A 23,119-nucleotide genomic window follows, 5' to 3' on the forward strand; every position below is an offset into this window, starting at 1 on the left:
ACAGGGGTTTCCGAGATACACCAATCCCGCTCCTCCTAGGAGATTGCGCAAGCCGCAGATGAAACAGGGGTTATTTTCTTGCAGAATATCGGGAAACTAGCAAATCAGATGTGCTAAACACACCCGGCTTTGGCATCTGCCGTGAATTGGCCCCCAAATTCGTAGGGTCACTTTGTTGTCGGAGGGGGATGGGAGGGATTTTGTTGCCGAGTGGGGGCGAAAAGCAGTTCAACCCATCCCATGCTAGGCCTGTCACCGGCTGGCACTGATACAGCTGTGAGCCGTGCATTTGTTGCCAAGAATAATAACAATCGAAAGACGACAAGCATTTAAGTTAATTCGTGGATTTCGATGCGATTAGCAGAGCCGCAATCTGCACTGATCGAGACCATGACCGTGCTCTTGTTGTCTAGCGCGCCAAGAATAGCATTCGGGTGCTATCAGGCCACGATATCCTCAGTATGCAATTACTATACAGTGATGTATAACGCGACATCCCCCTCCCCTCCCTCCCCCCAAATCAATCCAGGCCTTGCCTGTCCCGTTTTGAACAAGATGGCCCTGCCGAATTGAAGGATACTAAAACAGCCCAAAATCGAGAATCCCATTTCCCTGTAACAATTTTCCGCTAAAGCAGTTTGCTGCGTCTCGTATTTAGAATCACTTATCCCATTTTACTTCGGTGCACGACCACCTTTCCTGGCCAGTTTCTCACTTATGATACTAGGTTGAGGGATTAAGCGTCCTAAACTAATCGGCAAACGGGAATCTGCAGTTCCTTGCGTTGCATACGCTGCAACTACTCCAGAGCAGACAAGTAGATCCATAATGTCGGGCATCGCAGGCACTAGCCTGTGTCAGTGCAATGCTGCTCAGGTTAGTAATCCCACCCAGTGGCCTCTGCAAGCGATCTTGTGTTCTAATTGAGCTTGGCCCCTTTAGGTCCAAATGATATCTGCCTGCCGATCCAGTCCATACTTCCCAAGTGCTTTAGATGTTATTGAGACACAGCGAGTGTTACAGCTCGTTGATGGAGACGCATCCCACGTTGGCTGACATGACGGAGACAGCGAGAGTGGTGATGGGCCAGAAATACTTGAAACAATTGGGTCAGGATGAATACCACGGACCAATCGCGGATGTCAAAGAAAGAGACAAGATTTCTCCAGGATTTTTGTTTTTTGCGGGGTTCTATTTCAATTGTATGCCCTTTCACGTGAATGGAGTTATGCCATGTTACGCTACTGAATGGTGGTGTCTACCAAGTGCGCAGTCTATGGAGTTCATACTACTTGAACTGCATAATTGAGAAAGACTTGGTTTGGAATCTCTGCATAACTTACAAATCATGGTCGAATCTGATAATTCTCGTGCAAATAAGATTACCTGAGCCGATTTGATAGGGCGTTTCTGGTTGAGTATTGAGCCCGAGTTGCGTGGCTTGTGTGGGTGGCTCAGGGTGGCTTTAACATTCTCTTTACTGTACAGTCATTTTCTGCCGAGTTTGTGTTTCCAAAAGACAACGCTCTTTTCATCTATATTTCTGTCTTCTTGCGTTGTGGTGACTGACAGCCTCTACCATACGTCCTACGGGAGATGCTAGTCCTTTGATGCCGTATGCCATTGAACAATGCATGTTGGATTCGTCGTCGGTAATGACGAAGAATGCTGTGGCTGCCGTGGGCGTTCTGGGATATCACTGCCCTGGAGCACCACTGCAGCTTAGTATTTCAAAATCTGATGTAGGATGTTTATGATTCACCTTATTTTAGAAAACTCTTCCCATCATCCAATATATGGGACCAATTGCGGAACCTGTGACAATCAATGCCAATGCAAGGAGTCACCCAATTGTCTCCATCCGAAGACAGCCATCGGCCAGGTGCTTCTTCGAGTACACTTTAACATGAGAGTCAAATTACTTCATATGGTCTCGGTAGTGTGCCAGGCAGTGGAGCATTTGAAACATCGTAGCGACATGCTATGCAATCCAGACAAATATAACCTAGTAGGTGAAATTGTTGTAACTGGTATAAATCTCGGAACGGGAAACCCGTGTGCTTTCGCAATAGTGCAGTATAGACATTCTGAGAAACAACTTCCGAAGATGTTTTTAATGTTAAGTCGAAAGCTGAACCTTCAAGTCTCCGGAGTTGCGATACACTAATGAATTTACAGAAGTTGGTGGATGGGCCTCGACAAGCTTGGGTGAATATGACAGATAGCCATCTTCAAAAGGCATGGATGATACTGTATTACCGAGAGCGCTATCCCGTTGTGGGTTTCCTCTTTGAAAAGTCTTTTTTGGATAAAATCGGGTTCACAGAGCTCCTGACTCAAGAACACTCCAGGCATCATCGTGGTCAAGTGCCCCGCCATGCGGTTGACTCCATTTAAGTCCCAAATTAACAGAATTGGAGACTGTCAAGCCCACGTTAAGTTTTTACTCAATTTACGTGGAGGGGCGGCCATGACACAAGCACCAGGATCTCGATGGCGGACGACAGCAGGCCGCGAAAACCGGGAGGTTGAAAAAACCCAAGGTCTTGGAACCCATGGGTCAAGGTTACAGCGCGATGACAGCTCAAGCGGAACTAGCTGCTGACACGAGACAGCATATCGTCTGGAATTGGAGATGACTTATCGCGGCACCGATAAGAATGACGCCGCATTGCAGGTGCTTTTGGAGGAGGTCGGAGAAGCTGAGGCTGCTAAACCTGGAGAAGCATGTGGGTTGGGGTGATCTACAGCGCCTAGTGCTCGATGCAGTGCGAGCCACCCACGAAAACGATCTCGTATTCCCTGCATCCTTGTAGGCCCAAGTCTTAAAGGGCCAGCCTAAGACTGCATGATGACTTCAGCGTCACCAATTGATCCCGTGACAGCTCTGCCTGCTCGCCGCCAGCGATTGGAACGTTGCGACATATTACGGTGAAGCGCTGTCAGCTCCGCAGTTACCTGCAGGCCAGCAGGTTACCGCCCTCGGCCATGTTACAGCAGTAAACCAGGTCTTGTCCGTATTGGTTCGCATCGAGCCACAAAGAAAGCTTGTCGGCCGGTTATGCGGCGAAACGCATGGGTTTAGTCGACGAAATCTAGGTCCTAGCTCTGCCGGGGTCGCAAATCACGCCGGCGGGTTGGAACTAGGGCCACGCACTCTGGCGAACATGTAAGTGATCGACCAGAATCCTTTCACAGTCTGCCAACGATGATGACGATCGCCCTCATTCTCGTTAAGTAGCTGTGTCCGCGTGAGTGGGCTCCCCTCGTGTTCCTCGGAATGTCACGCAGTGAAATATCTTGGGTCTCCCATCGCTAAACGCTGTGTTTCTCATAGTGCCCAAGTTATCATATTTTCCTAATTGTGTAGGAACGGCAAATATGAGACCCTCAATCGCCAATCAGATCCTTTGTAGTGCTGCTGCTGTGTCAAGCTTGACACTGCCTCGGTCACTACTAAGGAGACAACAGCTCGTTGATCTATCCATATTCGGCCCCGGATTCCAGACCATCACGCTTGAGGAGGCAAAGGCCAACGCGGAGATCAACAACGCCAAGAATACCTTGACGAACACATCCAGCTCGAGTTCAACGGGCGCTGGAAAGGACGGCAATGTGCAAACCGCGGAAACGGATGCTGAAGATGGGACGGTGACTACACAGGCGGGTACCTGCACAGCGCCGGCCACCCGCATCGAATGGCGATCTCTATCCGACGCCGACAAGACTGCCTTCGTACAAGCTGTGAGGTGCCTCGTCGATCTTCCCGCCTCGGGCGCATTCTCCGGCGCGGGATCCCAGAACCGATACGAGGATCTCGTCGCGGTCCATTCGCAGATGACTGGATCCATCCACAGCGTGGCGCAGTTCCTTCCTTGGCACCGCTATTATGTTCATGTCTTTGAGTCCCTGCTGCGCGAAGAGTGTTCGTATGCCGGCCCAATGACATGGTGGAATGAAGCACTTGATGCAGGCAATTTCGCATCTTCGCCTGTTTTCAATGCACAGTGGTTCGGCTCCGGTCCTTTGAAGACTTCTGATGGCCAGGGTACCTGCATCGCAGACGGCGTAAGTGCTCTGTCTTGAGACCACTGCTGTGAGAGTTGCTGACAGATCCATTAGGCATTTGGTGGAATCACCTTGCATGTTGGAGGAGACCGTTGCCTATCGAGAGCAATAGACGAGAGTGCCACCAGCAACTGTAACACAGACTTCGTGAATAGCTGCAACTCAAACAATGCCTATTCTGATATGGAGTCCTGTTCCGAGTTTGGGTAAGTGATCTGCATGAATTCAACCAACCCGCAATGCTGATAATTTCAACAGCCCCCATGGCTACGGACATAATGGCGTTGGCGCGGTCATGTCACAGGTGCCTGCATCTCCCAGTGACCCTGTGTTCTTCATGCATCACGGTTTTGTTGATCATAGCTGGGTCCTCTGGCAGAATGCCGATATCCCCAACCGACTCTACCAAGTCAACGGCTGCTCAGATACAGCAAACCCCTGCACTCAGCTTACCACGAATTACGTCCTGAGCTCCCAGGGGCTTCGTCCTGATGCAACTGTTAATGACGTGATGGATACTCAGGGTGGCTACCTATGTTACGTGTACGATTCTTAAGTATGTACGCGGACAAATTGGTGTAAGAAATGGATCTACACATTGGAGTTAAGGGCGTCCCTTGGAACACGGGAATGACTCCATCGTAGGTGGCATTGGTTTACCCACGATTACAATCTTTATATATACCCGGAGCCATGTTTAGTTTAATGAAATAATGATCATCTTTGAATAACAAATCAGGTCTTATTCGATGTACGATCAAACGCTGCGCCACTGGAAACTATCTCGTTGGGAATTGTTCCGCGCAGTTGTTGAATTTTTGGTCTTGTGTGTGACATAGTATAGTGGAGATTGAAATAACGCCGAAGAGCAGATCATGAAAGCATGCTTAACCCTAGCATCCATGACTTCAGGCCGTGATGGCTTTAGTAGGCGCTACGAGACTGTTTACGAAACACATACCAAAATATCTGAAAGGTAAGCTTCTTTCCAGGCTCGCTTGAATTTCATCCTGATAATTCAGCTTTCTCATTTTTAGTTCATCTTTCCGAGTTTCCCAATCATGTGCAATGTACATGAGCACTTTGAAGGCGAAAAATGCTCGACATCGGTGAGAAAACGTAATGGAGGCCTCAAGACTGAACAAAGCGCAGTCAATGTCCTCTCTAGTCGGACGTGTGTCACCTTCCATGCATGGTTGAATGTTCGTATCGCTGATCTCTGCGACTAGTATTATGCAGACGTTGGTTATATGATTGAAACCTTTCCATTTACTCTCACTGTCATTAGAAAAGAAATTTATCCCAATGTCAGGTTGTTCCAGAAGAATGAGTGTCGCACTGATGGCATTGCTCAAGGTGAGAGAGCCGTCTGGTTTGGTGCAGATATGTACTACGCATGAGAGCATCTTCTGGAATCGTGCTACATTCGTCAAAGATATTCATCAAAGTCATTGAATTCCTTGATTTGAGTGACTCCATGAATAGAGATGCGGTGTGTTTATATAGGTGAGTGACACAGGGTGTTGATTACTGAGATGAATTCCTGTATCTATTTTGAGAGCAAAAGATGGTTGATGGTTGGGCCATTGCACAGCCAGGTCTCCATATAATCGTAAAAAAGGGAAAATTTCCGTCCACTGAGTCTCGGAAATCTTTTCTTTTTTTATAAAGGCGAATTGCCCTGTTTGATTTGACAACATGTTTGTGAAGCATTGCCGGTGGCTACCACCTTGTAAGGCAGTCACCATCTCGGACTTTAGCCTGGGATAACCTGTCGTAAGCTCCGTTTGGCTATGAGATACTCTGTATAGGTAGTAAATGACTCGTTCAAATATTCTACCACTCCCGAATGGTCAAGGTGTAACTCCAATAAAGATGTCACTGCCTCATCAGTGGCCAAGCTCTGGTGAAATCCTCTTTGAGATTGAAAATTCTGATCAGCTAAGAAAACCACAATGTCCATTGCATCAATAACTATATTTGGGCTGGAAGTCATCTGTGCCACAAAAGCTTTTGAGAGTGATGCAAGACATCATCGAGCCGTACAAGCGGTATCAGATTTAGATCCTGAGCATTGGGAAACCACCTGTCACTCGCAGCCGCACATAAGACAAGATCTGCCGTTGCAATGTGCCCTGATGTGCGGTGTTTATTCCCGCAGCCAATGTTCTTAGAGCTCACTCACCGCAATGTACTGATCGTCAATCCAGTCACTGTCAATCTCTTGTCCGTTTCCTATTTCCATTAGGGTCGAGGAGTATGAGCAGCTGTTCGAGTCCGCAAAGCCTCTTGCAATGAATGGCGAGTTGACGTTTGAGAATTGGCGCCCGGAGCTCGTTGAGATCCTGTGAAGCCATCATATTAATCGGGCTTGACCACTCGTGCATTTTACTAGCTTTGATTAGAGGCCGATTCCAGATATGACAGTAGATGTCTCGGTCAACCCGTACCATCCCGAGATGTATTTGCCTCCATTGACCCTGCAGCACTGAAAGCCAGCGCAAGGGGCACGCAGACGTATTAGAAAACCTAACACAGCGGGATCGACTAGTGGCCGCGCCACACACTGCGACCTACATTTCCGTGTCAGGTTTTCTAATACCTCTGCATGGGGGGTTATGATGGCCCATGTAAATAGATATCCTCGTAATCACTAGACACGCTTGATGTTTCGAATCCAAGGCTAGGCAAGGCCAAAATATTCATCACCGCCCCAAGGCCAAGGCCAGTGCTGTTTTTGCCTTCTTTTCTTGCATCGCCACAATCTTACCCTCTCGGCCCCCAACTTCTCGCACCGTCCGTCATGGGTCATTCCATGACGTTCAGGCTGAGTCCAAGCCACTAACGTTATCCAGGAATAGGTTATATCGAGTTTAGCGTCAGCGTGACACTTTGTCATATTAGAATGAACTGACAGGTATGACAAGTCCCGTATTGAGGGAGTTCGTTGCCTTGTGCATGACCTCAATGGCGTTTCCTTGTCAGTTGATCAGGCTTTACAACGCTGCCGCTATTTCTAATACTATGGGCTATAAGTGGATAACTCTAAGCCTAAGTTCGCGTCGCAAGTCACCTTTCACATCCATCTTGATAATTGATACGGAAAAAGCAAAAGAGGGGACCACCAGGTGTGGAGACCCCGTCCGCAATTTGTAAAATTAATTTCAAGCAGCCGGTTCTAGCCTTTAAGCTTTGGGAACATTCAGGGTCGCTAGATAATTAGCAATACGCCAGGTTGCTGATCAGTATACCAAGGCTCGTGAAACTGCCAGCGCCAATGTGACAGCAATCGCTGAATAGCGACAAAGCTTCTAGCTTCCCAGCGTGGGTAGAAACTCGGTCAAGGCATCCTTGACGATGCTCAGCTTTCCCCCCTCCCCCTCCCCCCTTTTTTTTGCGTCTTTCTTTTTCTTTCTTTTTTTAATTCCTTAAAATGTGAAAGGCTTTCACGGCACAACTCAGCACTATAAATACCGTGAATACCCTTTAAGGAATGGTTCGCAAAAATACCGCCCCGGTCCTGCGTCATTCGCGCTTCTGTCTCAGTCTTTGGCGTACGAAGGAAGAGAGCCACTTGCGAAGGATGGCCATACAAAGAGGACAGTGACAACCAACTGAAGGCTGAGTGCATAAAGGATTCATTATGTGACTTTATCTGGCACTATTTTTGCAGAGTAATCTTTGCTGAGTGGCTGTAAGTTTGTTTAAACTATATGTGCAAAGCCTAGTGATGAAAGGCCCGTGCATAGAAGTGCCAGGTCGCTCAGCACGTCTCGCTTTTCGGCTCCGTACACCGGTCCACGGGTACCTGTGGCCGGAGTCACTAGAGTGAGCAAGCTTGGATTATAAGCCCACCGAGTTAAGCGGCGTTGGCAGCAGGCCCTACTCCCTTGCTGTCGGTACGCCTCATACGGTATACCAGGCCCGACAGATGCTCATGCTGATCGTGGGCTGAGGGGGTCAATCAGGTGCCGCAGACCGCTTTCCACAGTGGTGTTTCATGAATATCTTGCTGAGCTTGGGATGATGATAAGAATGAGACTCGGCGCCGAGTTGGGCTTGCACAGTCAGCGCCGAGTCACATTGAAGCTTGTGCCCCAAGATGGAGTCGTCGGCCAGTAAAGTCGCCGACTTCGTATGAGTGGAACCCGTGGCTTCGGCCCTGGCGCATGTGCTTCGTGGAACTGGAACCACCACAAGAGGCCCCCCACATTCCATGCAGAGTCCCAGGAATGTGATTGACGAATAGGTGTCCGCCAGAGACAATTGGGTGGCTTGTATATCCACCCGTCACAAGCACACGCGCCGCCATGCTGTGCCAATCTCGAATATCCATCAGGTCAACTGCAATCCGCTATCCCAGGCCACATAGTGTTTACCCATATGTCGTCCTCTAAGTTTCAATGCCAGCCAGTGAGATATCACAGTCCGGGTCTGAGTCATCAGGATTGGTGAGAACCGGCGGCACAGGAGAATAGTTCTCACTCTTGTGCCGCGGGAGGATTGCTCAGGTGACTCTCTGCGCCCCACCGGCCGTGGTTGCCGTGTCATGTCTTGCTGGACCCGACAATTGGGATTTGACAGCCGGAGGAAGGCGCCAAGCAAATCACGATGTCTTACCAGATCTCAAACTGCTGCAGCGCCGCAACAGCCTCAGAGGAACCGTGCAGGCGGTGTGCTAAGGCATGGCGATCCCCAGTTCGACCCCTGCTCCTCTTTGTTTGCTTTTCGTCATTCTCACGAGTCATCGTATCTGAAGCCTGTAGGGCTCCGAGGGCGATCCAAATTCTGCCTATCTGACTAGGATACTATCTAGGTACTTTCAACACATGCCATCGCTGTGGAGCACGGTTGTGCAAGTTGGGATGTCTCGGTGCCCGCGAGTAACCAAATGCTGATTGAACCCCTGGGTCAGCCACTCGGTTATCCTGCAGCCTTACGTGTGCATACCCTGCCCACTGCTCCTCGAAAGCGGATTCGACCCCAAATGGTCGACAATCTGGCTGCCTTCCATATGGCTTCCTTGCCAGCCCTGTGACCTGCATGCAGAAGTGAGACCTCGAACCGAACCCGGGCACGTGGCTTGTCAACAGCGAAGCTACCCAACGCCCAAGTACCCAATCATGCACTATACGGCAAGTGAATTAGTCCCCCGCAGCTTCCTGTGCCCTTCTTCGCCGCTACCAACGAAGCGAAGAGTGAGGCGAGATGGATAACACGGACCCGAGCTCCGGGCTCCCATTCCTACATAAACCTGAGGAACCCACGGCGGTTGCGACCTCCTACCCCCTCAACCGTACGGGCCTTTGGCGAACAGACACCTGAGCAACAAAGTTCTGTACGACGGTTGCTGAGACTTCAAGTACATACTCTCAACCCCCGTACTCAACACCACTCAAAATGGCCAAGACTGTGTACCTGCCAGACCTGGAGGCCGGTTGGCTATGGCCTCGTCGTCTCAACATCCACACAGCCGACATCAGGCAGGAGAGTCTCGACTGGGCTGCCAGCTTCGGAGCTTTCACACCACAAGCACAGAAGGCCTTCGATAAATGTAACTTCAGTGCGTACCACGAAGCCTCCCCCGATTCAGTAGTGGGGGCACCATCATGCTGACACAAGTTTTCAAAGATCTGCTGACGGGTCTGATGTACCCGCGTTTGACGAGAGAGCAGCTGAGGTGCGCGTGCGATGTCATGAATCTCTTCTTCATCTTTGACGAGCACTCCGACAAGTCCGAGCCCGTCGATGTTTGGAACCAAGTCCATGTCCTAATGGATGCCCTCCATAACCCGGACAGTCCCCGACCAGCTGGAGAGTGGGTAGGCGGCGAGGTTGCGAGACAGTAAGTCATACCCTTGCCTTCGGATCGCCCACCCCCATCATAAGACTGAGCAAGCTTGCTGAAGATACTGAGCAGATTTTGGATCCAAACCATGAAGATCTCAACCAAGTCGTTTCAGCGACGCTTTCTTGTGGGCTGGGAAGATTACCTCAAGGGTACTGCACAACAGGCCGAAGACAGGTCGCGGTCATATATCCGCAATGTTGATAGCTATCTCGAGGTTCGGCGACAGACCATTGGGGTATTGCCGTCTCTGCTCTTTTTCCAGATGGATATGGACTTGCCAGATGAGGTATTGGCACACCCTACCATCGTGGCACTGGAGATGCTCGCGGTTGATCTCACCATCATTGCCAACGTAAGTGCTATGCCACTCCAGCCAGCCACCCACAAGGTCGCGCAAAAATCTTCAAAGACGGCGCAGAAACTTACGTCATCGATGCCTTAGGATCTATTGTCATACGACAAAGAACAAGCCTCCGGCGATGACGAGCACAACCTCGTTACGATTGCTATGAAGGAGTTCAAGACCGACGTGCAGGGTGCAATTGACTGGGCGGCCAAGATCCACGCTGAGTTGGTTCGACAGTTCAACCAACTCGTTCTCACGGCACCACGATGGGGTGGCCCCGTCGACTTGGATGTCCAGACATACGTGGACGGTATCGCCCAATGGGTTGTGGCCAACGTCCAGTGGAGTTTCGAGAGCGAGAGGTACTTTGGAAAGCGCGGTCAGCAAATCAAGAAGACCCGGGTTCTGCAGCTTCTTCCCAAGAAAGTAAAGGCCCATGCCGAAGTCGGTCCCGTGGTGGTCGACGATCTCTTATCGTAAGGGCTGGGAGAAGTTGTTCCTAGGAACGATGACACTGGGCGGAAATTTGGACGTTTCCTTTGTCTAGAAAAGATTCCTGCAAAGGAAGCCCGCAAGGGCCAACATACAATAGTAGCATGGGCCGGCGTTTCTGATATATAGCAGCAACTTGAATTGCTGGAACTTCGCTCTTCTGGCCGTAATTCGTTCGAACAGACTCGAAGATACTAGAATATACGTTGCTTTTGATGTTTGTTCGCACTGACCGTATCCATATTATGATATCTTCATATTTGTACCTGTTTGATCCACCTCTGGGGCATCAGGGACATCGAAGTCCTGTTGAGAGCTGTTCGCGATTTCATCCAATGAAGGGCAGCTGCTCGCTTCGCCAGTTATGTAACAGTATAGTCGGAAAAGGAAATCAAGTCTCTGTCTTTTTGGCTAGTGTGACCGAATTAGGTAGAGTGGTTGCTGCAGACTGGCATCAATTCGATTGTAGCAATCGCCGTCCGTAGGGTTTTAGGTTACACCTTCGAACCGTGCTTGTCGTCGAAGGTAGTACTTTCTGTCTCAACAGAAATCGTCCGCTCTTGGATGATATGCCTTTCGCTGGAGTTGTCGTCGGATAGCCGTTCCCACTTGCTATCCCACTTGCCCCCAATAACAGAAGTCTTGGCGCGGCTGCCGAAGGTATCCATGGGCACACTCTGTTCTGTAGGACTGTTGAGAGTGTCGCCCTGAGAACCGTAACCGACGGGCCGGCTTCCGGACCCGGAGCCGGACGCGTAACGAGAGGTTTCAAGATATCTGCGGAATAACTGATGAAGAGCGGGAAGGGAAGTTGCGATAAGGCCAAGACCGCTCTCGACCTGACACCAGATAGAAATGTGGCCGTTCCAATCTGTGAAGTGTCAGTTTCCTGCGAAGCTAACACAAGAGCGTCAAGAAAGTATGTGCTTACAGAGCCGGTCTGTCTCGACGAGATAGTATTGCAAATAAGGCGCGCGAACAATTGTGGCTGCCGAGGCAACAGCACCTAGGCCCAGAATAGTCATGACCGTAGTCTTTGCTCGCCTGGACATCTGCAGGTTGCGTACAATGAAGTAAGGGATAGTAGCGCACATCCAGTCAGTTACTATCCCTACTGCCGTCCAGGCATATCCGATGTTGACCACGGTCATATAGTTGCCGCACGTTCCCAGAAGAGGGTTCCAGTATGCTCGCACGGGTCTGCAGTAAAGTAGGGAAGCCAAAACGCCTACCACGGCCATGATGCTAGCCACCAGTTGCATGCCATACAAGGCCCAGCGGTACCCTCTCTTCGTAGTGATGCGTACTAGAGTGAGCACAACTGATGCTTTTATGAAGGGCATCGACACGCCATATAGTACCTGCGAGTAGAGCAAGTATTCGGCGCATCGGACCATCAGATAAGGGTTAAGGTCGGCGTCCGGCGTGCCCAGCCCGTAGTGGGCAGCTTTAATGGCGAAAATACTGCTGGAGAAGAAAGCGAGCTAAGGGCACAAAGCAGTCGCAGGTCAGCTGGGTGGCACAGAAGAGGCAAAGCAGGTTCAAGTGATATATCACACGACGTTTTGCACTCCACCGTCGTTGACGGTAATAACATCATACTAAGAGACATGTTACTCACGTAGCCTAGAACAGCGGAAGCATCGTCCCAGCCCCAGTTATGCGTCTTCCTGCCCATCCATCCTCGAACATAGACTCGTAAGCCAACGACTATTGTGGCTATGGTGGCAGTGACTAAGACAATGACCATAAGGCTCAGGGCGAGGTTCCTCGGCGTGATAGGCGGCTCAGCATACGCGGCGGCCTGGAGAAGCTCGCCCTGCTCGATGGCGGAAGGCTCGGTTGAAGACATACTGAAGACCCGTCTGGATATTAGACTGAGACCTCCGTGAATGAGCATGCGGAAGTCAGCAAGCAGACTCTTTAAAGGAAGTGCTCATGCTCTGCGTGGCGACCAGATGATGGGTCTGACCCACGGGGTTTTCTTTCCCAGGAGCAGGCCAAGGTTATGGTGCTCTCCATTTCCCTTTGCGCCAGACAATGCCGGGCATGAGCTGCAGCTAGCGAATCACTAACGAATAAATTACCATGCATCTTCACTTGCCGAGAGCTCGAAGCGCTACACGATCGACGTACCCACCAGCAGAACTCGCGAATACGGTCCCTACACTGGTGCGGATGGCTGCTGGAAATTTCCGCCCTGGGGTGACTTGTCGGCCACCGTTGCATCCCGGATGGACACAGCACGCTAGGGGTTTTTAGCGGCCGCTGACAGCTCCCGCGGTCCTGTCTCCACCCAGCCGTACCTGGCGCAACCGCTAGTCTGTCTCATGATAGTAAAGAATATCTAGCTCCGAGGATGCAGAAGTGAGACAGCAGGACAGATCTGGTATTGTGGTAACATGAATGTATCATGCCCCCTGGCCAGCGACACTACTTGACAGTGGCGGGCAGGGCTTGAGAATCTACAACAGAGAGTGGGTCTGTCCACTTGGCCCACCGTCTAAACTCTCCACCAGATTAGTGCCAGCGGCCCGATCCTGGTGATCCATCTTAGCAACTGAGCTAGCCACCTCAGGTATCGATGCGCTTCGCAACACATGGCCCATGAACACGACGTGCGTCGATTCATTGCTGTGAAGGACAAGACGAATCTTGCTACTGTGGAGGAATGTACGGTAGTGCAAGGTATCTAGTCTCCCTGCCGGGCGGGTCCTCCCGGGGTTGTACTTTGCGAGTCCTGTCTCCCCCATGTCGCGGGGTCCTGGTATCTCCCTTGCTCCCCTGAAAATACCACTGTGATACGTAGTGATGTATGTGACAAGTGGGTAGCAGCGATATGAATTGGAACATAGTAAAGAACGGGAAGGCTGTCCTCCAAAATCAAATATTCAAATAACCATCATGATGTCTATACCTATTGCGCTGCCGTTCGGCAAGAGCCCACCCTTTCAGGCCAAATGTTGACCTGTCTGGTTATGCTGCAAGACTCTCCAGGAAATAGCTATTACCTGATGTCAAGCTCTGCCTTGGGTAATGTTTGCGGGATCTATTCAAAAGAAAGTCATCCTTGTTCTCTGGGCGCTGCAAGAAATCAATACGATGGGCCGATTCTCCTTTGACCTGCATTTGTATATCATGGCCAAAAGAGAGCTACAATACGACCTCGCACGCGGACCTAGTAAAGGTCTCATGGGAAGACCCTTGTGTTATCCAATGGGAACGCGACGGGTTAAAATGTCTGTGCTCCACATAACCCGGCGATGCTAACCTGCTCTGGCCTCAGCCGACGCGGTCAGCATGACCCCCGTGTAACTGAGAAGATCATGGCAAGGACTTCTGATTCCCCAGTGGTTCATTGACTGGCTGACTTCTAGCTGAACTGTCTTCCATGCAAGTGTCGTGAACGGGATATTGAGATCACGCCACATAAGCTGCAGCCTCTTGAATGCAGCATATCTGAACAGAAATTTATAATATCATCCAATGGCTTAAATGGACCACTTGCCAAGCAGCACAACTTTTGACATTGATTTAATTGGTTCTAGCTACCATGCCTGCTGCAACCCCAAGGGCTAGCGATGGGGCAGTCAACAGGGTTCAAGATTGCGCGCATTATGATGGATGGATGGATGGATGATATGATATCGCATTGCGCTGCGCCGCGGGCGTATCCCCCAAATAAAACTGTCTCGCAGTTCACACAGCATCCGGCACCCAGGTGACTCGACTTCCCGAGACACATTCATAGAATCAACGAAAAAAGCAGACCCAAAATGTTCCGGAGATCAGCTCCCCCAACTAGGGTTCCTACGGATACCGTTATCCCCTTCCGTTACTTTGATGATACCCCGCTATGGCGATCTTTCATTTTGTATTCCATGTTTGTGTACGACGAGGTGCTTGACCCAGAACGGCTCCGGAACAGCCTCGAAGAGCTGGCCAGGCGAGACGGCTGGCAGAAAATCGGGGCCCGGTTGCGTCGTAACGTATGTCACATCACCACCACCAACCAATTGGCCAGTACATTGATCAACTGAACAGGAAACAGGGGGCCTAGAATATCACGTGCCCATACAGTTCACGACAGAACGTTCAGCCGTGGCATACTCCCATACCACATTTGACATGCTTAGTACGGATCATGCTGTCGCATCGCGCCTACCGAGACCAAGTGCAACGCCCGCAACAGTTTGTGACCCGGACGAGTTTCGCAGCCTGTTCCAGAAGGATGGCGCCCCGACTGAGTTGAACCATTATCTAAATGCAGATGTCCCTCAGATTGGTCTTCACATTGTGTCGTTCAAAGATAAAACCCTAGTCTCGCTATACTGGCCGCATACCTTGATGGACGCATTAGGGAAGCAAGACTTTCTTAAAGCATGGACGTTGGTATTACAGGGCCGCGCTGACGAGGTCGTCCCTCCACTTATGCCCGATAATGACCCTCTTTCGGACCTTGGAAAACATCCAAGCGAGGCTCATAAACTCGAGAAACAACGCATGTCAATGCTGCAGCTTGTGGGATACGGACTAGGCACCATTCCCAGCCTTTTCAGTAGCAAGAAGAACCGCATGGTCTGTGTGCCTGCGGCGTTTGTGCAAAAGCTACGCAGAGAGGCTTATATCGACCTCGCGGATGAGAGAGCCGAGAATTGCTCCATCAGCTTGACAACTGGGATGGCAAATCATTCTCTCAGCTCAGCCGACGAACCATTATCTGCACCCTCAAGCCCTTCAGATGGCGGATTTTCACCCACAAGCCTTTCGCCCACATCGTCTGCAATCTCATATGAGACGAAAGCCTCTACTGTGGCTTCCGACGAGGATGGGTACTTCCTGAGCGATGGGGACATCCTCTGCGCATGGTGGACAAAACTTGCAGTCTCACATCTCCCCGCCAGTTCACGGCGGACGGTTTGCATCAACAACGCCTACTCGCTGCGTTCGCCCTTGGCTGAGGACCTGCTTCCTCAGAGCAACCCCTACATTTCTAACGCCGTTGGATTCATCAACGTGTTGCTGCCTGTAGCCGACATCCTCAGTCAGCCGCTTGGCCGTGTGGCGTCTACTTTCCGCCAGACCATCAAGGCGCTGGGAACTCGTGCCCAGGTAGAGGCGTTCGCTTCGATGTGGAGAGAATCATCCGCAAAGTTGCCACCCTTTTTCGGCGACAGCGGCATGCACATGGTCACCTACTCAAATTGGTGCAAGGCTCGACTCTTTGAGACGGACTTTTCGGCAGCAGTGCCCAACTGGGAGCCGACAGAGAAGATGCAAAAGCCCCTCAGGCCAACATATATACAAAACTGCCAGTTTGGACTATGTCTTCCGAACGGATTCCCCATCATTGGGAAGGATAACGATGGCAATTACTGGCTGTCCGGTTACATGAACAAGGGCCACTGGGACCAGATTGAGGAACAGCTTGCGCGAATGGTATAGTCTTGGCCATCGTTAATCAACAGCACTAAGTATAAGAGCTCGGCCGTATCGAGGCCTGTACTCCCGATTGTAATGTGGCCAAGATTTACGTCTTTGACATAATCATATGAAGCGGAACTTTTCGCAGTCCGCAAAACCCATTATAACTCTGGGGTAAGCCTCCAGATTTCCAGACTCTCTAGGTACCCTATCCACCAAGTCCTTCTACCTCGAATACATGTTAAGTTGCGGTAATGACCACTTTTCATACTGAGATATGGGCCCTCACCGTTGCGATAATCCGTCAGGAAACCGCAGGCTGCTACATAAGCTGGGGAAAGCCGGAAAGATGTATAGTGGAGCTTGACGTTTCCTTATCTGCTCTGGGACTTGATTTTCAAGGTCAACGAAGATTTGAGGGCGGTCGTCAGGTCTGTGCCATATGCCTACTATTAACAACTCAACCGAGCTTCGGTATGGCTGGATCGCTGGGTCATAGAGATGTTTATCTATTACTTGCTTAGAATAGGTTCCCTAACCATGACGCATAGCTGGTAGAGGCCGATGGGCTCTCCAAGATCAAAGTCTAGTGTATCTACTTCGCGGAAACCCAATTTCTCATACACAGGTTTTCCTTCTGGTGTAGCTTCCAAATAAGCCTTGATGCCAGCTTCATCCGCAAGACACAGCATGGGAGCAATTAATGCCTTGGCTGCGCCCCGTCTGTGGTACTTTGGTGCCGTACATATCAACGATAGTCCTAACGTATTCTTCTGTCAGCTGATACTTGCCGGCCAGGGCTTCAGGGCGTTGCCTCACCTAACATGTTCTCTGTATACCACTTGTCCGAAGCACCGGATAGAGCGTCGAAGAATCGTCGACATACCGCCGGATCTGCGCCCTCGGGACAATCCGCGGGCGCCGGTGCCGGTTCTACAGCTGAGGCACTCGCCGAGATCTCGTCGGCCTGGTCGATCGGCCCAGTGGCCACATCTTCCGTTCCAACGATCTTGGAGACATCCCCTGCGCCGCCAGACCATTCGCCGAAGTGCGTGGACTCTTTAGGGATATCCCATCTCGCCCACGCCACCAGATCCCCGCTCTCGATGTCCGTGATTTTAAAGTGGCGTATGTTACGGTCTCTAAACTTTGGCGTCATTCTGCGACGCATCCAGGCCATCATAGACTCTCGACTCGGTGACCACCAATGGGTGTTTCCAGGATTCGCCTTGAAGGCTTCATAATAAACTTCTGCGAGTGCGTCTAGGTCTACCAGAGTGCAGTAGGATATAGCGAAGGACGACGAAAGAGAAGCGGGGGCTGCAAAGGGGAGCGCCATGACTGCTACTGGTGAAGTAGGATCTTGTTTGACCATTCGGTTCAATCTTGAGGCACGAACCCCCTTTTCAGCAGCAACTCAGCTTGGAGATTCGAGGTAGGGAAAGCCGGCTGGAAGGTCCATAAGCACTCGCTTTAAGTATGTAGATTAGCGTCCATGAGGCAGGCCCCCGTTGCGCCGGAGCAAAAACCCGTCTTGGCAAAGTCGGCGCTTGCCGATTCGGAGCTCATCAATGCCATGGAATTCCGACGCCGATGACTCTTCGCCGGCAAAGAGCAAGTCGGCGGGCAAGGTCGCCTGCCGGCACACATAGGGGCATCTTCCCAGATATTATTTTCTCTGCGCTTTTCCTTCCGACAGACATCCCACTTGGCCCCCTGGAGAAATACAGTACGTTGTTCCGAAGTACTCATCGTGCCCGTGAGCCGTAGTCGCCCTTAGAGACCCCGCGCGCTGAACGCGACTAGGTGCATGCCTTTTTATCCTCCGTGTTCAAAGGGGCATCTACTCGTCCCGGCCTCACTGCAATCGCATCTTGAGATCGCCTCGCCGAGCTGAAAGCTATCAGGTTGGACTAGACGTGCGTTCTTCAAGGCAAAGGGACTTGGGGTCGTCCGTGGCTAGCGTTCGTCGCTCGAGGAGATTTTTGAGAAGTCGTCATCGAGGGTCAATACATAGATCTCAATGTTTCAAGCGTTTCATGCAGTTATCTATCTACAGCAGATGCCGGTACACTACGTACAATCAAGATGGACCTTGCGGGCACCTCAGCTTGAACTGTGCACCTCCTGGACTGCCGCGTCGGGATGTGGCCACTCAGGACGCTGAACTCATCCCCCACAAAACGTTGGTTCGGGCGCTAGAACAGTAGATCACCGGGGGTGCTTGAGCCTGAAACTCGTCGCACAAGCCTCTGCCACCCTGCCTGGCCTTGCTGCTCGTGCCCCCAGTGCATTGCGATCTACTCGTTTTGCTCAACTGAAACGACATGCGGCCATGAGCGGGTGCAAGGCACAATACCCACCCGTACTGTCGAGAGGCTGCACGATCCACTGGTACCGCATCTAATCTTGCAACTTTTGACGAATGTTGAGGTCTCGACTTTTGGCCGGATGCCATGTGACAGGTGCTACTGCAAACCAGCGCCTACACCAAGATAGTGGCATATGCAAGCAACAGAAGAGCGTGACCCGAGCCCTGGAAACTTGCCTGGAAGCAGTGGGCGTATGGCCGCAAAAGCCTCAAACCCCGCTGCGCCTGGGGTTAGAGTTCCGATTTACATCCTCGCCGAGTCACCGCAACCTTGGGGCGTGCTACTCCGGCTTCAGAGAACTATGTCCCTGGCCACGACTGGGCTATGCCAACGTTATTGTCCGTGATGTCTTCTTGCCATCCAAGTCATGCCACCCGCGGCGCCAGACGCAACCCCATACTCAGCAAATGCTTGTTCGGGGAAGAAGGTAGTTGTTCTGCAGCGCGTAGCTGGAATCTATGTTGTCATGCGCATGTCCTGCATGGATGCATGGCGAACACTGAGGGCAACGCCAACCAGCCAACCACCGATCCCGAACCCCCAATCACGGGCCTGGCAACATTGAGGCCTGAGGGTCCCCTCCTGTCAGGGCGAGTCCCCTCCCTGCCTCCTGGAGGTGTCGTCTCTACCTCAACTAGCCTTATCGCGTTCCCATCAGCTGGCACAGCTCAAAGGAGCCCCGAGGAGATGGAGGGGTGTTCCCAGTCGATCGGACGCCAGCCTCGAGAGTCGAGAATGCCATCCTGGGCTGCCGCCTGGGCAGGCCCCATGGACCACAGACGCATCCATGGATCCATATGTAGCATCGTGTGATTGACGCCTGACCTTGACTATTGCACTCCGTATCTCCAATAGCCAGTCGACGGCTGCCCTGGGGCTGGGGCTGGGGCTTGTGGGTTTGCGTAGCCAGCGCAGTTCTCCCGCCGCCAAGACACAAGTCCAAACACATGTGTGTGTGTGCATGCACAGCAGCGAGACGCTCCCCATGTTCATCCCGCCCGTCTCCAACTAATAAGTCCCCTTAGCGATTTGGGCGGATCATCATCATCGACCCTCCACCATCTCGCAAGCTCTCCAGCTCCCACTTGACTTGAACCCCAGTCACCCATCCTCATCAGTCACTCCAAGCCGAACTGGTCACGCCTCAGCTCATGGCAGCGTTTTGCACACTTTCCAACTCGGAGCACTTGTCTCTCTACCTTGCTACTTACACTCTGAGTCTGAGACCAGCCCCAACTTTGGCCCGGTGAAGCCAGCCCCCATTTGCCTGGCCTCTGACCCATTTTCGCTCACGGGCGGCGCGGCGGCGGCGACGGCACATGGCATTTGAGTTGATCGTCATCACCTAGTTCCCTTGCACACGACTCGACTCATCACGTAAACCTACCGACGACGCCCTACCTACTCCCAACCCGTGATTCCTTCTCACCGTACCTTCTTTTCGACCTCCTGTGACGTGCTCCCGACCTTTTGCTCCCGCTTTTGCTTTCCTTCCTCGTGCTTGTAACTGTTTCCCCTCCATCTTCACCTGCGCTCCGCTCCGTTCTTCGCCTTTCCGACGTCGTCGACTAATTGTCCATTGCTGGCTGTCGGGCGGACTGTGCACCCCAACACAACACTGCGAATGGTTCAAACCCAAATGCGACAGGCTGATCTCCAGCTGCATGAATAACGTTAGACGCGAGCAGCGAAACGGCAGCATCCTTCCGATCAGCATACCACAACTTCACCACCTCCACCACGCCTCCACCGTTTCCGTGGTGTTTCTCTAGCCGCAGCAGCACCAGCAACAGCTGGATCAAGTCCTCGCTGTTGGCCTCCCACCGCAAACACAGGCGCAACCATGCGTCCTCCGAGAATCGCCATTCTCGTGCTCTTCTTCGCCGCCTGCCTCTTCCTGCTCTGCCGCTCCATCACGGCTGTAGGGCAAACCCCTCCGGTCATATCGGCGCCCGCGTCCACCCAGAAGTCCGGCTTCAGGTCGCTCTTCTCCTTCTCGGCGCCCTTCTCGCTCTTCCCGCCGAATGCCATCATTACCATTGCCGATGACAACAGCACATCATTCGCCGCGCGGCCGGCTGCTTTCGGGCCCCCGCTGCCCACCAAAGGCCTGAACGGCCAGCTCTGGATCGGCAGCGGCTTTACCGAGGATACTCTGCAGGACGGCGAGGAGAGCGATGGAGAGCTCGGCTGCAGTGATGTGCCCGGTTACGACGGCAGCAGCATTACTGCTGTGTTCAAGTCTTCCGCCAAGAAGATTGACGACAAGTCTGCGCCCAGTCTCTCCGGGGCCAAGTCGAAGAACCAGAAGCGGGGTGACAAGTCCAACAGCCCCATGATCGACCGCATTCCCGTATCGAACCCCGATTCCAAATCCAAGAGCAAGAGCAAATCTGTGAACGATGGCACGGATGACTACCTTCACGAGGGCTTTGGGTCTTCGCACAAGTCAAAGAATGACGCCGCTGGGTTGGCCAGTTCGGGCCACGCAGACATCCAATCGATACAAGAAGGAGCCGAGATAGCGGGCAAGATTGTTCTCTTGAGCCGCGGCGGATGTGGCTTTCTCGAAAAGGTGAAGTGGGCACAGAGACGGGGAGCCGTCGCCCTAATCGTGGGAGACAACCGACGCGGCGGGCCTCTAATCCAGATGTTTGCGCGTGGCGATACCTCAAACGTTACGATTCCTTCCATCTTCACGTCTCGAACTACAGCATACCTCCTATCGTCTCTTATGCAGCCTGGCAGCTTTATCGAGGACATTATTGACGAGAACGGCAAGCCTTCGTACCAAGTACAGCGGTCTGATAAGGCTCGCAGGAACAGAAACGCCAAGCTGCAGACAGCCACGACGGTTGGAACCCCTAAGAACACCGCTTTGTCTGTCCCAAAAACCCAGGCCAAGAAGGCAGTGGATTCAAAGTCTGGCAGCCCTACAGAGCTCGATGCCTCCAGCTCGAGTTGGTACTCCCGTATCTTCAGCTGGGGTTCGGACTCCAAAGCTGGCGAAAGCAGCCGTCCACCGACTAGTGGCCAGCGTGACTGGGTGCTGGTCGAAGATTTCTCGGACAGCCAGGATAAGATTATCAAGAACAGCCTCGACAACGCTGCCAAGTCTGAGAAGAAGAGTGGTTCACATTCCAAGGCAGATCAGTCGTCCGGCGATGGATTCAAGATTGGCGTCGAGGATTGGAGAGATCCCGATCTTCTCAGCTCATCCAGCCAGGACAGATCTCACGTATCTGCTCAGGGCACTGAGAAGCATGCCGCGGCAGGCTCCAAGCTTGGCTCAGAGATTTCCGGAGATAGGAAGCCCAAGGATACCAGCGGGCCGAAAGGCGGCAGTATCACTCCCGGCAGCGGAGAGTACTTGCCCAATGGACACAAAGGCAAAACCGCGCCGGAAACGAAGCTGGAAACTCCCAAGTCCAAAGGTGAGGGACACCGCGGGTTCTTATCCAAGCTCTTCGGGACACATGATGAGCTCGAAGTTGTCAAATCCCACCCAGCGCCCCCGTCTGTCAACAATCCCATTGTGGAAATCCCGGCTCCTGATGAGGATACGCCACCAGAAGAGGAAGGCCTCTGGGTTGTAATCACACCTACAAGCGGCGCAAGTCCTTTCTTTGACACGCTTCTGGTCCTGGTCATTAGCCCACTGATCACCCTGACTGTGGTCTATGCGCTCCTCATTCTCAGGGCCCGCATCCGTCGTCGTAGGTGGAGAGCCCCCAAGTCTGTGGTAGAAAGACTCCCTGTGCGAACGTACCATACTGTGGCGTCAACCCCTAGCCAGTCCCCCAGAATCCCACGTTCTCCGTCGCCCTCGCCTCCTTCGCCAACTACGCCGCTGCTACAAAGTCAACATGGACCGTCTAGGCCCAGACCCCGCTCAAGGACTACTACGGGTGTCGCGGGTGACTTGTTGCAAGTTAATGCCTCCCTACAAGTTCCGAAGTCCCCATCACACGAGAAGCCTAGCGAGTGGAAGAAGTACATGGGAAGACAAGTGGAGTGCGTGGTATGTCTTGAGGAGTATATCGATGGCGTCAGTCAGGTCATGAGCCTTCCTTGTGGGCATGAATTCCACGTTGAGTGCATGTGGGTGTGCCCTGTTCGATTTGATTTGCATCTTCTGGGTGGCCCTGCTAACATTCACCAGTACTCCATGGCTGACCACACGTCGACGTACCTGTCCCATCTGCAAGGGAGATGTGGTCCGCTCTTTGGCACGAGGGTCACCTTCCAGTCCACGGTATGAGCCGTATCGTGATGACAGCGATGACGACTTTGTCGGCGAGGCCTCGACATCTTCCTCGGGCAGCTCGACACGCTCAGCTCGTAGAGCCGATACCGATATTGACGTCGAGCAAGGCATTCTATCGCCAACACCACGCAGAACGCACCAGCAAGAAAATTGGTTCCGAGCATTATCCAGAAGCCTCAGAGAAGCTTCAACCCCGTCAACTACACGGTCTCGGGAGACTGCCGATGACCGAAATCGGTGATGTCGGTACATCAACCGGATCATTACTGATCACGAATTACTCATCTCACATTTACGGC

The 23,119-nt window shown here is 52.1% G+C and overlaps 6 protein-coding genes across 6 annotated transcripts; 4 read left to right on the forward strand and 2 right to left on the reverse strand.

The window, feature by feature from the left end:
* Positions 1-3,381: 3,381 nt before the first annotated feature.
* JN550_009879 (uncharacterized protein) lies at positions 3,382-4,624 on the forward strand (the record flags this gene model as incomplete). The annotated part of the gene is made up of 3 exons (XM_049321998.1): positions 3,382-4,068; positions 4,123-4,274; positions 4,327-4,624. The coding sequence occupies 3 exons, from the start codon at positions 3,382-3,384 to the stop codon at positions 4,622-4,624; spliced, it is 1,137 nt and encodes a 378-aa protein (XP_049168201.1).
* A 4,844-nt stretch (positions 4,625-9,468) lies between these two features.
* JN550_009880 (uncharacterized protein) lies at positions 9,469-10,745 on the forward strand (the record flags this gene model as incomplete). Its single annotated transcript, XM_049322000.1, has 4 exons — positions 9,469-9,631; positions 9,700-9,913; positions 9,989-10,271; positions 10,362-10,745. 4 exons carry the CDS (start codon positions 9,469-9,471, stop codon positions 10,743-10,745), a joined length of 1,044 nt encoding a protein of 347 aa, XP_049168202.1.
* A 506-nt stretch (positions 10,746-11,251) lies between these two features.
* On the reverse strand, positions 11,252-12,609 carry JN550_009881 (uncharacterized protein; the record flags this gene model as incomplete). The annotated part of the gene is made up of 3 exons (XM_049322001.1): positions 11,252-11,628; positions 11,689-12,241; positions 12,379-12,609. 3 exons carry the CDS (start codon positions 12,607-12,609, stop codon positions 11,252-11,254), a joined length of 1,161 nt encoding a protein of 386 aa, XP_049168203.1.
* Positions 12,610-14,533: 1,924 nt separating this feature from the next.
* On the forward strand, positions 14,534-16,202 carry JN550_009882 (uncharacterized protein; the record flags this gene model as incomplete). The annotated part of the gene is made up of 2 exons (XM_049322002.1): positions 14,534-14,746; positions 14,802-16,202. The coding sequence occupies 2 exons, from the start codon at positions 14,534-14,536 to the stop codon at positions 16,200-16,202; spliced, it is 1,614 nt and encodes a 537-aa protein (XP_049168204.1).
* Positions 16,203-16,693: 491 nt separating this feature from the next.
* Positions 16,694-17,520, reverse strand: JN550_009883 (uncharacterized protein; the record flags this gene model as incomplete). Its single annotated transcript, XM_049322003.1, has 2 exons — positions 16,694-16,941; positions 17,001-17,520. 2 exons carry the CDS (start codon positions 17,518-17,520, stop codon positions 16,694-16,696), a joined length of 768 nt encoding a protein of 255 aa, XP_049168205.1.
* Positions 17,521-20,396: 2,876 nt separating this feature from the next.
* JN550_009884 (uncharacterized protein) lies at positions 20,397-23,061 on the forward strand (the record flags this gene model as incomplete). Its single annotated transcript, XM_049322004.1, has 2 exons — positions 20,397-22,654; positions 22,716-23,061. The coding sequence occupies 2 exons, from the start codon at positions 20,397-20,399 to the stop codon at positions 23,059-23,061; spliced, it is 2,604 nt and encodes an 867-aa protein (XP_049168206.1).
* Between the last annotated feature and the right edge of the window lie 58 nt (positions 23,062-23,119).

The sequence above is a fragment of the Neoarthrinium moseri genome, assembly GCF_022829205.1.
Source record: "Neoarthrinium moseri strain CBS 164.80 chromosome Unknown scaffold47_Wmoseri_CBS_16480, whole genome shotgun sequence".
In the NCBI taxonomy this organism is placed as follows: domain Eukaryota; kingdom Fungi; phylum Ascomycota; class Sordariomycetes; order Amphisphaeriales; family Apiosporaceae; genus Neoarthrinium; species Neoarthrinium moseri.